The 13,652-nt window shown below is 34.5% G+C and overlaps 1 protein-coding gene across 1 annotated transcript; it reads left to right on the forward strand.

Moving 5' to 3' along the window:
- The first annotated feature begins 799 nt into the window (after positions 1-799).
- On the forward strand, positions 800-13,398 carry LOC117329296 (F-box only protein 8-like). Its single transcript, XM_033887177.1, is given in 7 exon segments — positions 800-917; positions 1,894-2,192; positions 2,621-2,744; positions 2,978-3,073; positions 3,075-3,097; positions 3,385-3,569; positions 4,754-13,398. Coding segments are annotated over 6 exon segments (891 nt in total). The 5' UTR covers positions 800-917; positions 1,894-1,926; the 3' UTR covers positions 4,951-13,398.
- The last annotated feature ends 254 nt before the right edge of the window (positions 13,399-13,652 follow it).

Genomic DNA, 13,652 nt, shown 5'->3' on the forward strand with positions numbered 1-13,652 from the left:
TTTGAAGATTCTCTGCCTTTCAGTAAATCAAAATAATTTGTTTCTGTATTTTGACAAATTTGACCTATACAACCTTGGATATAGGTCAAATTTAAGTCATTTCTTTTTGCAAACATTTTTAGGTATCATCCGAGGAGCCTTCTAACCAAATATTTGGATTCTAGGCATTCTGGTTAACCAGAAGAAATTGATTGAGTATTAAAATTTTAACTATAAATTGACCCCTAATGTAGTGACCTAGCTTGAATAAGGATGCAGGGCAATTATTAATAATATTCCTTTCGCAAAATTTGGTGGACATCATTTAAGGAATTTACCTAAGCCAAATATCTTGATTCTAGGCTTTTCAACTAGTCTAATCAGAAACATCATTTGGAATTTTAGAGTAACATATGACCCCGAGTGATCAAAGGAAATTGATTTTCACAAATTTTGTTGAGCGCCCCCATGGAAGTTAGGGAAAAGTTTACAAGCTGAAAAGCTAGAATCAAAGCTGTACATGTACTACCGGAACAACGGCAAATATTGATCTATGGGTCGGATCCCTGGAATATTTCTTTCTTTCTGGGTCATATGAACGTGTCAAGCCCCTGTGCTTTATGAAGGTATGTACATGTATGTGGGACATAAAAAGAATTTGAAACGCTTCACTTGACCAGAATACAATGATGCATATATTTTAATAATGTTTTCACTGTATAAATATAGAATCATCATCCTGTGATAAAGTTAATCCACCCGTACTTTAATTTTGACCAATCAGATTAAGAGAAAATCTCTGTGCTGAGAATAATCACAACGCACTGTTGACTTCCTTCACTTCCACGTCATTTCGACCATGACAGCAGAATTTATGTCACGGGTAGAGTGCCGATTATTGTGGCCTTAACGGGGGATTTAAGTTTTTTTCCTGTCTGGTAAGTTAGTTACATGTATTTTTTACCGATTGCAATAAGTGACACGTACAGACGAGCAGACAACGTTATATTGGTAGGTGTTTATTTGTTATGTCGGTGTGTGTCTATGTGGGTCACTGGAACAAATGCAGCTGTCCCGAGAACATTTTATCAGTTCGTTGAATACCGAAAGATCTAATTCGACATGCGTTTATTTAGATGTCAAGTGAGAAAAATCATATTGTTATATTATAAAGTAGGCCTAATACACTTGAGTGTAAATATAGGACCTAAAATTTGCACTTTCTTACTAGTAAAGTTACTGCATGCTAAAATTGAAATAAAAAATAAACAAAACAAAAGTCTAGACATACAGTACAGTAAAGTTTTGTTTTCGGTTTGGAGAACTGAAGTATTGAAATATTGACGAGCCCTGTTTAATTTTAATTTGTCGTATCAGCTTACGAATTTAGTAACCCAGAACTTAAATTGTAACCATGTTTATGTACAATTATGTCAAAGTGACATATAATGTAACATATATGATACATTTATAACAGTATTATATATATATATGTAATATTAGATTAAAGTCTTGCAAGTGATAGCTCATTTTCATACCTATTGTTCATAAAAAAACCCATTAAACTTTAAACAGCCTAATGAGCCTATATACATGTAGCGTACTGTATTCAAAACATATTCATGTATATAGGTATATAGAAATTTGGTAGATATATAGTACTAGAAAGTAGGCATATATTTAATCAAAACACTGCATGCTGTATTGCATTTTATTTGCTAATAATGAAGTATTCTATTGAATAGGTGTGCATTATAGCTTTAATTAATACTGAATAACATATAATCATGCAACAATTGACAAACATTTATTCCGATATTCCCGGCAATATGCAAGATATATATGTAAAAGTTGTCTAGTTGCCAATGAATGATATAAGCATGTTTTATAACACTTCACAAATCTTTATTTTAGGAGCACAAAAGGAGCATAATCAGAAGTACCAGGATGGGCCAGACACTCCGTAGACTACAGGAACTTGACCGCCTGGGGTACTGCGGACCCACCGATCTGACAGATACGGAAGATCCCATCAATACTCCCCATCGATGCAAGAAAAATCAGACTGACCCTGTCATCACGAGATTCCCAAACATTGAGAACCTTCCTCCAGAGCTTAGTCTGAACATTCTTTCCCACCTCAATGCCACCGATCTTTGTCTAGCAGCTTGTGTTTGGGAAAATCTTGCAAATGATGAGATCCTCTGGCTCGGGTAATTTGCATTGAATGACACAGTTTGTATTTGATTATAAGAAATCTGTTTGCATGAAAAATATTTAACAATATTATGGTATAATTCTTTATTTTGGAACATACATTGTACATAATGATAATTCTGTATAATTAAGTCAAGATATGATGTACATGAAAAGTTGTGATTTGACAGTTATGACATTAACTGCTAATATTAAGTCTCAGAAACAGTTCACTGAGATAATGTTTGATATAACATGCAGCTGGTATCACATATGTTATTGAGAAATACACAGTATATGAAATTGATTTAAACATTGAAAGTTATTTTTTTGACATTTTGTTTTTACAACTTCGTTAACAATAAACTGGCCAAATTTTGTCCTATTTATCTATGGTTTTGTAAAACATATCATCATTTACATGTACTGTGTAAATTTTAATCAGATTATGTCGTGACTCGTGGGGATATACTAGTGCCTACAGAAAGAAGCCCTCTGGCCTGACTTACAAACGCCTGTATCTCCTACTGGATGAGGCCAGTCTCACCTTCAACTTCGATCCTTTTGAGGTGAGCTATATCAGTATTGAATACTGAATAAAAAGGCAAATCTTCCAGCATAAACAAAAATAAAGTTGACATTTGTTTATCTAGTCTCACATGTTCATAGAGGAAACATCAGCATTACTGCTAAAAGATTCAGGTATGGTTGTTAAAATTATGATATTAAGACTCATGTTTTGTAAATACATGTATTAATGATAACTGATGTTAACCTATTATGCCTGATTGGGAAACTTTAGGGTGCAAGGTACCTGTTCCAACATGGCTTGCTGAATGATAATCCTATGGAGATAGCGAGGTTCCTTCATCACACAAAGAGGATCAGACCAGCCAGGAAAGAGAGAGTATCTGGACCAAAGGTCGGTAAAAAAGACGACTTCAAACTAAAGCAAAATGTACTGTTATATTAGTATTCTTCCTTCCATATTATCAATGTTCAACACACAAGTATACTTTTCCTGTTAAATTTGGCCCTGTTCTAAATGTGGCTCAAAGTTTCATTTGCAGTGACTTTGTTGTCATATTGCTTTTCTATATGCACCTCTTGATTTTCTTTTGAATGGATTCTCATTGTAAAAAAAAATGTTATGTCTAGGAAGATGATTTTAAATGATGATATTCAAAATTCTGGTGCATTATCTTGTAGGAGAGATGCTCTATCAAAAATGGTGCAACTTCAGAATTTCGAAAACCAGTTTTTACCCAACGCTCTGAGGAACTTTTTTGGTGAAGTGTCAGCCCCTGACCAAAGGGGAGACTACCTCACAGATATCATTGAGAAGTTCTCTGAACGGTTCTGCAACTGTAATCCTCAACTGGGTCTTTCTAAAGGTACCTCTTCAAGTACTTTAGCCATATTTGACCTAGTCAGCCCAGACACCCCTATTAGTGCACTCCTGTCTTTTTTCAGTAAAAGAGGATGGGTGTGCTAATTGAAACATTAAAATCAATACAGGGGATTGGAGACACAACGTCCCAGAAGGTAGAGAGTTGTAGCAATCCAGACTAATCTGCATTGGATACACATGTATACATGAGGTCTCACCAAAAAATCCAGGTAATGAGTGTGTAAAAACGGTGAGCCCAACATGGAGATTCATTCAATGGTCCGATTTATTGGAAAACGTTGTTGACATATTTTGGCTATAGGATAGTTGTCATCAGAACCTGAATCTGATGACAGCTACCCTATAGCGGAAACTTGTCAACAACACTCTCCAATAAATCGGACCATAGAATGAATCTCGTGTTGGGCTCACCGTTTTTACACACACATATAAAACATAAATACCCCATTAGGTCTGCCAATATAATCTTTAGTCTTTAAACCAAAGACTGGATTTTTTTCAATAAGATGAAAGGTATAAATGTGAGTCGCTATTCTTCCACTGATTTTACATACAAAACTTACCCGTACATAGTTTTATTAAGCACAGTCATTTTGAGATTTTGCAAACATAATGTGCTTATTAGGTCAATAACAGTAGATGTAGAATACCAAGGAATGTTTTGGTTAAACTTAATTTTCAGTAGATTGTGTATGAAATACATGATCGAAGGACATAATATTGTTTTGATAAAATATAATGTTAAATGCTAATACAATGTATGTGTTAATAGTGTTGACTTAATGGTGAAAATGAAAAAGTGTTTTTGTATTGGCTTTCTGTAAAACAAAGACTGCTTTGATTTCCCCTTATTGAGACAATAGTAAAGAGCAACAAGCCAAATCGTTATTCATTGACCTAGGGTTTACATGTATGATTGGGGTATTGACTGTCATATAAACCTGTATATATAAATCTCAACAGCAGCATGTATTACTGTGTATATTTAATAAGTTTAGTTGTTAAATTTATTCATGAAATTCAAAACATTTCCCACTTTATTCCTTTTATAAATAAAAATCTTCATATGAAACTTTCCAGATTAATACTCAGTATCAAGTGTATGTAAATGAAAACTTTTAGCCACTACATATGTTTGATCTTGGTGATTTTCCCCTCTATTTACAGATGCAGTGTTTGTCTTGTGTTTCTCTCTCATCATGCTGTCAGTTGATCTCGCCAGTCCTCATGTTAAAAACAAAATGTCCAAGCGAGAGTTTATCCGGAACACTCGGAGGGCAGCGGAGGGTGTAAGTGATGACCTGGCTGGTCATCTATATGACAATATTTACCTGATTGGTCATGTCGCAGTGGAAGACAGATAACATCAACAATTGTGCTCTAGTGTTTAAAGGTCGGGCTATGTTGTACAAGATAAATTGTTACCATGACATGGTGTTACTTAAGACAAATGTTAATATCAGGAGTGTGCAGAGAAAATTCCTTGTTTCAGTTTGTTTTCCATAACAGGAAACATAACATAATATCTTAATATAGAAATGTCAGAGGAAACATCTTCCTTTCATTTAGATCTGATTAGAATGTAAGGCACTCTTTTGTTTTTACAAGAACGAAATATGAAAAGAATATGTAATGTCAACAGATCACTACTGTGAGGCTAACACTTTATATTACTCAGATGCTTTAATGTAATTCCTTGGTAAAATATAAGAAGTACTGTTATTTTCCTTTTTTAATAATAATGAAAATTATACTATGTCATCGATGACAATTTACAAAGTGTACAACATTGCCCTTGGCCCTTATGTTACATTGTTTTATATCAATAACAGTTATTATATCTTTATAAATAGAGTATTTAAAAATATTTTCTATGATAACCAGCCATCCGAATCAAAACTAATATCCATCCATTTGTTATGTGTAATTGTTTACTTGGTAAATTGTTGTGATGTCCAGTGAATCACTCCTCAAACATTCTTCACTGACAGTTCATTGGTGCAAAATTTAGATGTAGCAATATAACTTTGAGTGTATTTACACAGAGACTCATAAACCAACAACCATTGTTCTTAGTATTGTAATCCAGTCATCTTTGATTCCATTAGATCATCCACATTCTCTGGTAATCCAGTCACCACTAGTAATCCAGTCGTCAACACTATTCATAGAGATAATGCAGCCATTTTTGTTCTAAGTAGAAAATGTAGCCATTTTTGTTCCCAGTAGATAATCCAGCCAATTTTGTTCCCAGTAGATATTCCAGCCATTTTTTTTCCAAGTAGATTATCCAGCCAATTTTGTTCCCAGGAGATAATTATTTTTATATAATCCAGCCAGTTTTTTCCCCAGTAGATATTCCAGCCAATTTTGTTCCCAGTAGATAATCCAGCCATTTTTGTTCCCAGTAGATAATCCAGCCTATCTTTTTCCCAGTAGATAATCCAGCCATTTTTGTTCCCAGTAGATAATTCAGTCCATATTTCAGAAAGAAACCTTTATTTAAATTAAGTCAACAAATTTTGGGGACTTATTGATTTTACCACGATACTTGCTGTTATTTTTCTTTCCCTTTTCCACTGTAAAGATTTTGACACTGCTCTTGAAAAGTATAAGTCAGATGTTTAACAGACTTCAATGGATTATTACTTACGTCCTATACTTCTGCAAACAACTTTTTATTTTTTCTGAAAACAATCCCAGATGGCCCCACAGCCGCTGATTGGCTAAAACATATTGAGTCATAACTTTGGAGCATCAAAATGAAAATTGGTGGAATGGATAAGTATCAGGCACGCTCTCTAATGAAACAAAACATAAATTGACATTGTCCACAAAATTGTGATGGTTTAAGCTGCATTTGCTACTGTTGGGTTAGTTTGGGGGACTTCTGAAATGGGCCTCATTGCAATTAAAACTGGTCTTTCCTGATTTTTGAAGAAAAAAACTTTTATTCAATGTAGATTGAGTTGCTTCAGTTATCAATATAAGCTGGCAGCTATGATATAAGTGTCTTAGACAAATCAAATGTACCTAACACATATAGGCATACCCATATCTTATTTTATCATCAGGATCATATTGTACCCATTTTCCCCTATAGCACAGACTTGAAAATTTTAAGATAAAGTCTGATTTAAGACTTTTTTTCACATGTTGGCTGTAATGTTATTTTAATATTTCATTACAGAAAATACACTACAAATTGGGATTTCAGACTTTTTTACATTCAGCTTCTCTCATCCCTGATAACACATGGCCATACTCATCAAAAAACTTTAATACAGATCACACAATTAATACATGCATGTTATGAGGTTTTCAAGATATTTTGAACCATAACACCTTAGCCTTAACTGTTGCTTGATGGTTGGAAGCAAAATTTTGAATTTCCTTTCATAAAATTCTCCTCTCCAAACAAATCAGAAACTCTTTCAATGTTTAGAGTGGTTAAAAGCAAGCTTCATATATACATTGTAGTAACTTCCTCAGTTCTTTCCACGTTTTTAAAATGTGTTACTTCTGTTTATGAGAACAAATGTTAGGTTACCCTGGAACTAGTTTGCAAACAGTTTCAAAATTTGATGAACATTTATTTATAAAATTCTGGGAAGTTCTTTGTGTCTCCTTTATAAAACTAAGTAAGAATTACTAAATCTGTAGGATATAATTTGTAATTAAATTGGTTGGAGCATACACACAATCAATAGATATATCTGTAACCCTGTACATTTTATATCGATAATCAAACATCCAGCCACTTTGGTCACCAGTATTAGTGTCTGGTTTGTGAGAAAGATTAATGGGTCTCTATTGTATAGAAAAGGATGCCTCTTAACAGGATGATCAGATAAGTGGGTGCTGGATTAACTACCCAGTATAGTGAGTCAATGGGATTATAGTGGGGGTTTGATAAGAATGAGGCTGAATAGTGGGGCACCTATATTAGAGGGACTGTAAGTCTGGATAGAGGGACAACCAGATTAGTAGGGGCTGGACTAACTACAGGTTGACTGGTTATTGGGACAACCAGATTAGTAGTAGGGGCTGGACTAACTACAGGTAGACTGGATAGTGGGACAACCAGATTAGTATGGGCTGGACTAACTACAGGTAGACTGGATAGTGGGACAGCCAGATTAGTAGGGGCTGGAATAACTACAGGTAGACTGGATAGTGGGACAGTCAGATTAGTATGACTAGACTAGCTACAGGTAAACTGGATATTGGACAACCAGATTAGTAGGGGCTGGACTAACTACAGGTAGACTTGATAGTGGGACAGCCAGATTAGTAGGGGCTTGACTAACTACAGGTAGACTGGATAGTGGGACAATCAGATTATTAGGGGCTGGACTAACTACAGGTAGACTGGTTATTGGACAACCAGATTAGTAGGGGCTGGACTAACTACAGGTAGACTTGATAGTGGGACAGCCAGATTAGTAGGGGCTTGACTAACTACAGGTAGACTGGATAGTGGGACAATCAGATTATTAGGGGCTGGACTAACTACAGGTAGACTGGTTATTGGGACAACCAGATTAGTAGGAGCGGGACTAACTACAGGTAGACTGGGTAGTGGGACAACCAGATTAGTAGGGGCTGGAATAACTACAGGTAGACTGGATAGTGGGACAACCAGATTAGTAGGGGCTGGACTAACTACAGGTAGACTGGATAGTGGGACAACCAGATTAGTAGTAGGGGCTGGACTAACTACAGGTAGACTGGATAGTGGGACAGCCAGATTAGTAGGGGCTGGACTAACTACAGGTAGACTGAATAGTGGGACAATCAGATTATTAGGGGCTGGAATAACTACAGATAGACTGGATAGTGGGACAACCAGATTAGTAGGGGCTGGACTAACTACAGGTAAACTGGATAGTGGGACAGCCAGATTAGTATGACTGGACTAGCTACAGGTAAACTGGATATTGGACAACCAGATTTGTAGGGGCTGGACTAACTACAGGTAGACTGGATAGTGGGACAATCAGATTATTAGGGGCTGGACTAACTACAGGTAGACTGGTTATTGGGACAACCAGATTAGTAGGAGCGGGACTAACTACAGGTCGACTGAATGGGGGGATAGGGACTGAATATATGAATTAGTGATATGGGAAATAGAACAATTTGACTAATTTTGTAAAATATAGAAAATTTTTGGTCAGTTTGTCCAAGTTTGACTTGTTTTGTTTTAAATCCTATTGTAGCTGAACAATATTTAGCCTCCTAATAAATATCTTCTGACTTGAGGTTTATCATATGATATTAAGATATTGATATTACAGATCTCAATTGAGTGTAAAAGTGAAAACATCCTAATGCTAAAACCATTAATACACATGTCCTTAGACTGTAAATCACCTCCATGGCAGCTCTATTTTCGCCATATATTCATGGCCTGGAAAGTAGATATGATATTACAATGGTAGCCCTGTGAATGTGTTGTCCCTGTATTTAGCTACATAAAAATAGTTCCAAAATGTTATTATGAATAACACATTTGGAAGCAAATTACGAAAAACATGACTTCAATAAATACACGTTGTTACCTTGATCTGAATTTGTAAATCCAATTTACATGTATGTAGTGATAGGGAGATTTATGATTGATGGTCATACATATGTGTATGCTTGTGAACAAGTTTTGCTTTGCATAAGGAATTGATTTTACTTTTGTAGTGCTATCTATCAGAAACATTGTCATTATAATTGTTTATTTCTATGTTGCATTATATTGTTGTGTTAGCTCATGTCATATGTGACAGCTTGTATTATGCAATTATGCAGCATCTGTCTATTGGGCAACCAATGTTCCTCATCATAAGTAGTCTTAAACAGAACACCAACTTTCTGAGCTAATTACTTTCATGATTTCAGCAATACATGAACTTTGATGAATGGACATAACTATTGCCAATTTCACTGTTATTATTATGGTTGTGGGTCATTGTTTAATTCTGAGCCGCTGTTATGAATTTGACAATTTATGGTCATGTTAAGTTTTCATAGCTTATACATGTGTACATGGTCCAACAAGTCTATAAAGATAATTCAGGACTAAACAACACATGGAGAAATCATAATCTGAGGTTTAATCCAGCCTATTCTTAGAATATTCCTAAAATTGAGATATCACTAGTCATTGGTGTTTTCAAAAACAATAAAATGTGTAAGTTAAATTAATTTATTTTACCTTAATGTTGGTTTACCTGATATTGTGTTTTTGGTTAAGGAGCTGAATATTCATAAATATCATCCCTAAAGCACAATGCAATTTTTATTGCCTTTTCCTAAATCTGGCATGAAATGCTCAACTGTCAGATGTAACTGGATATCTAATTGGTTGATCAAAATAATTTGTGACTTTATTGAATCACCGCATTATACTGTCAGTAAATGTTTCCTTTGCATCCAGTGCACCAAGTTTGGCTATTTTTGTATCATTGAGAGATTCAATGTTGCTACTATGGTCTTGTATTGTCAATGTTTGTTTAAGTTAACAGGCCATTTATGCCTTTTGTTATGTTTTCATGGGGTGATTTGCATTCCTCTGTAATATAAGTATCATCCAGGATTTTATTTTTACAAATTAAAAACTATTGTTTTATTTTTACAACAGTTGATGTTAGTACATAGTAGTAACATTAGGATGTATGCTATTTTGCTGTGCTATTATTTATAATTAATTGCAAAAGAGTTTTGTTTGTGTGCAAATTAACATTGTTTTACACATGTGTTGTTTATGGATGGTAATTCTAACTTATTAATCTGAGGACACATTTTAAAAGTGCACAAAGTAACTCTCAGTTGATAATAAGAATAATTATATATTTGCAATGAATGTAACTATTTCACAGATATTGAATATAAGGTAGCATATATCCTTAACAAACCACTCTTCATCAAGACTTATATATGATATGTGACGTAGATTTTTTTATAACAATATTCACTGTGAAATATGATTACATATGATAAGAAGAAATCATCTTAAACAAGAATTTTGTCTGTGAATTACTTCCTCACTGAAACATCAGCATTATCACACATATACATAGTGTTCGATTTTCCTATTCTTAATTTACATTGTATTCAATGGTATGTCCAATTGTAGGAATTAACTTGATATAAAGACTACAATGGTATAACAGATTGAAGAAAACAATGCCAACTGTCTCCTCTGCTTTTGACAATATATAGGAATGTGAATATATCTTTCATGTTGATTAAAGTGTATTTTAATAGTAACACCCTTTGGAAATTTTCCAAGAAATGTTTTACTTAGATTTTCTTTTCATGTACATCTATGTAAATCCTGTGGTACATGTGAAATGACACACATATTTTGTTTTAATTGTTAGAGAATCTATTGGGTTATATGATTTATATGTTAGTCTAAACTTGTCGAGGCTTGTGATCTGGACTGAATCAAGACTAATTACATGGTGGTGATCTTGACATTCACATTCATATTATCTACATTATGGTGAACATTTATATATTTAATTAATGTAATTAGTTTTAATGTCACAGACTCCTCTTTAACTGGTATCAGCAGAATGTCATATCGACTCTCCTTTTACTGGTATCAGAAGAATGTCATATATGACTCCCCATTAACTGGTATCAGGAGAATGTCATAGACTCACCTTTTACTGGTATCAGGAGAATGTCATATCGACTCTCCTTTAACTGGTATCAGAAGAATGTCATATAGACTCCCCTTTAACTGGTATCAGAAGAATATCATATAGACTCCCCTTTAACTGGTATCAGGAGAATGTCATATCGACTCTCCTTTAACTGGTATCAGAAGAATGTCATATCGACTCTCCTTTAACTGGTATCAGGAGAATATCATATTGACTCCCCTTTAACTGGTATCAGGATAATGTCATATAGACTCCCCATTAACTGGTATCAGGAGAATGTCATATCGACTCCCCATTAACTGGTATCAGGATAATGTCATATAGACTCCCCATTAACTGGTATCAGGAGAATGTCATATCGACTCCCCTTTTACTGGTATCAGGAGAATGTCATATAGACTCCCCTTTAACTGGTATCAGGATAATGTCATATAGACTCCCCATTAACTGGTATCAGGAGAATGTCATATAGACTCCCCGTTAACTGGTATCAGGAGAATGTCATATAGACTCCCCGTTAACTGGTATCAGGAGAATGTCATATCGACTCCCCTTTAACTGGTATCAGGAGAATGTCTTCGACTCCCCTTTAACTGGTATCAGGAGAATGTCATATAGACTCCCCTTTACCTGGTATCAGGATAATGTCTTCGACTCCCCTTTACCTGGTATCAGGATAATGTCATATCGACTCACCTTTAACTGGTATCAGGAGAATGTCATATCGACTCCCCTTTAACTGGTATCAGGAGAATGTCATATCGACTCCCCTTTAACTGGTATCAGGATAATGTCATATAGACTCACCTTTAACTGGTATCAGGAGAATGTCATATCGACTCCCCTTTAACTGGTATCAGGAGAATGTCATATCGACTCCCCATTAACTGGTATCAGGATAATGTCATATAGACTCACCTTTAACTGGTATCAGGAGAATATCATATCGACTCCCCTTTAACTGGTATCAGGAGAATGTCATATAAACATGTATATTCTCACATATTTCCATTTGATAAAATGTTAAACAATGTAGAACTGGCATGTATCATTTAACCCGGTAATTCAGTTTGTACAAGTTTTTTGTAGCATATACATGTAGTACACAATGCATTGCATAACTCCTCACAACAAACCACAACAGATTTTACTAACTACCAAACCAAATTTAGCAATTTGAAAAGTTTGACATTTTTTTCTGGAATGTGGGATATGTTATTTAAATTTCAAATTGTTCTCAAATTATAAAAATATAACTTTTTTGGGGGGGAATTTTCAATAGGCACTACAACCTAACACCACTCATGTCTTATCCCGATGATTTGTGATGAATTATATGTACAACAATATACAAATCAAATACAAATGTAGATTAATGCTGTGTTATCCTATCAATATTTTTGTGATTTGTAGTGACACAAGATTTAGTATATGTTTTATCTGGTTCTTTATGTAAACACCATCTAAACTGATATATATTTATATACATTGTAAATGAATACACGTTTCAATTACTGCTGTTTTAAGAATTAACTTATATTGTACACATATTTATTTTTGTTTTTCAGTCTTATTTAGTTTTTGTCCGTCATGAGTTTCCGTTTCATATTAATCTCATTACATTTCAAAGGCTTCCATATTACAAAGATGCAACATTAAAAGGAAAGGAAAGAGGGATGCAACTGATATTGTATTAATGATTTTGGACCTAGTGGATGCATTAAGAAAAATATTGAACTATTGTATTGTATTGAAATATTGTACAGAAGCCTGAACACTAAAATATTGCAAAGTAAGAGCTGAAGAGAAAAGGGAAAAAAATACTACAAGAACTGATATTAGATCATAAAAAGGTCTCTTAAAGAATAAAGAGAAATAAGGTTGAATGTTTTGTCAGCATATGAATGACAGCTTCACTATAAAATAATTTGCAGCATCAGTACGAGACTTGCTGCTGGGCCCGCTGTTTCCAGTTATCTTCCCTTCCCTGTACTTGTTAGTAAAGTTGTTAGGTATGTTTACTTCCCAAGGTAGACATCAACAACAGCACATTGTTATTATTATGCTATATATTTTTGTTACACAATTGCTATTTTGTAATGGTTGTTGTTTGTAATTTTTATTAAAAAAGCGTTCATAAACAAATCTGGATTTTGTTTTATTCTTGCTTCAGAAATTGGCACAAGTTCCTACTCTAACTGTAAATATAACTCTGGTTGTGTCTTTGTGTTGTTTAGCTCACTTGCCTTTTAGGCCTTATGCCATGGTACAGCATCTGTTGCCCGTCTGTTGTCAACTTTTTTCCCTTAAACAACTTCTCAATAACCAAGAAGCCCAGGGAGTTGATGTTGGGCCTATAGCATGTTGAGGTGAAGGGCTATCAAGTTTGTTTGAATAAA

This window comes from Pecten maximus, chromosome 6, assembly GCF_902652985.1.
Source record: "Pecten maximus chromosome 6, xPecMax1.1, whole genome shotgun sequence".
Lineage (NCBI taxonomy): Eukaryota > Metazoa > Mollusca > Bivalvia > Pectinida > Pectinidae > Pecten > Pecten maximus.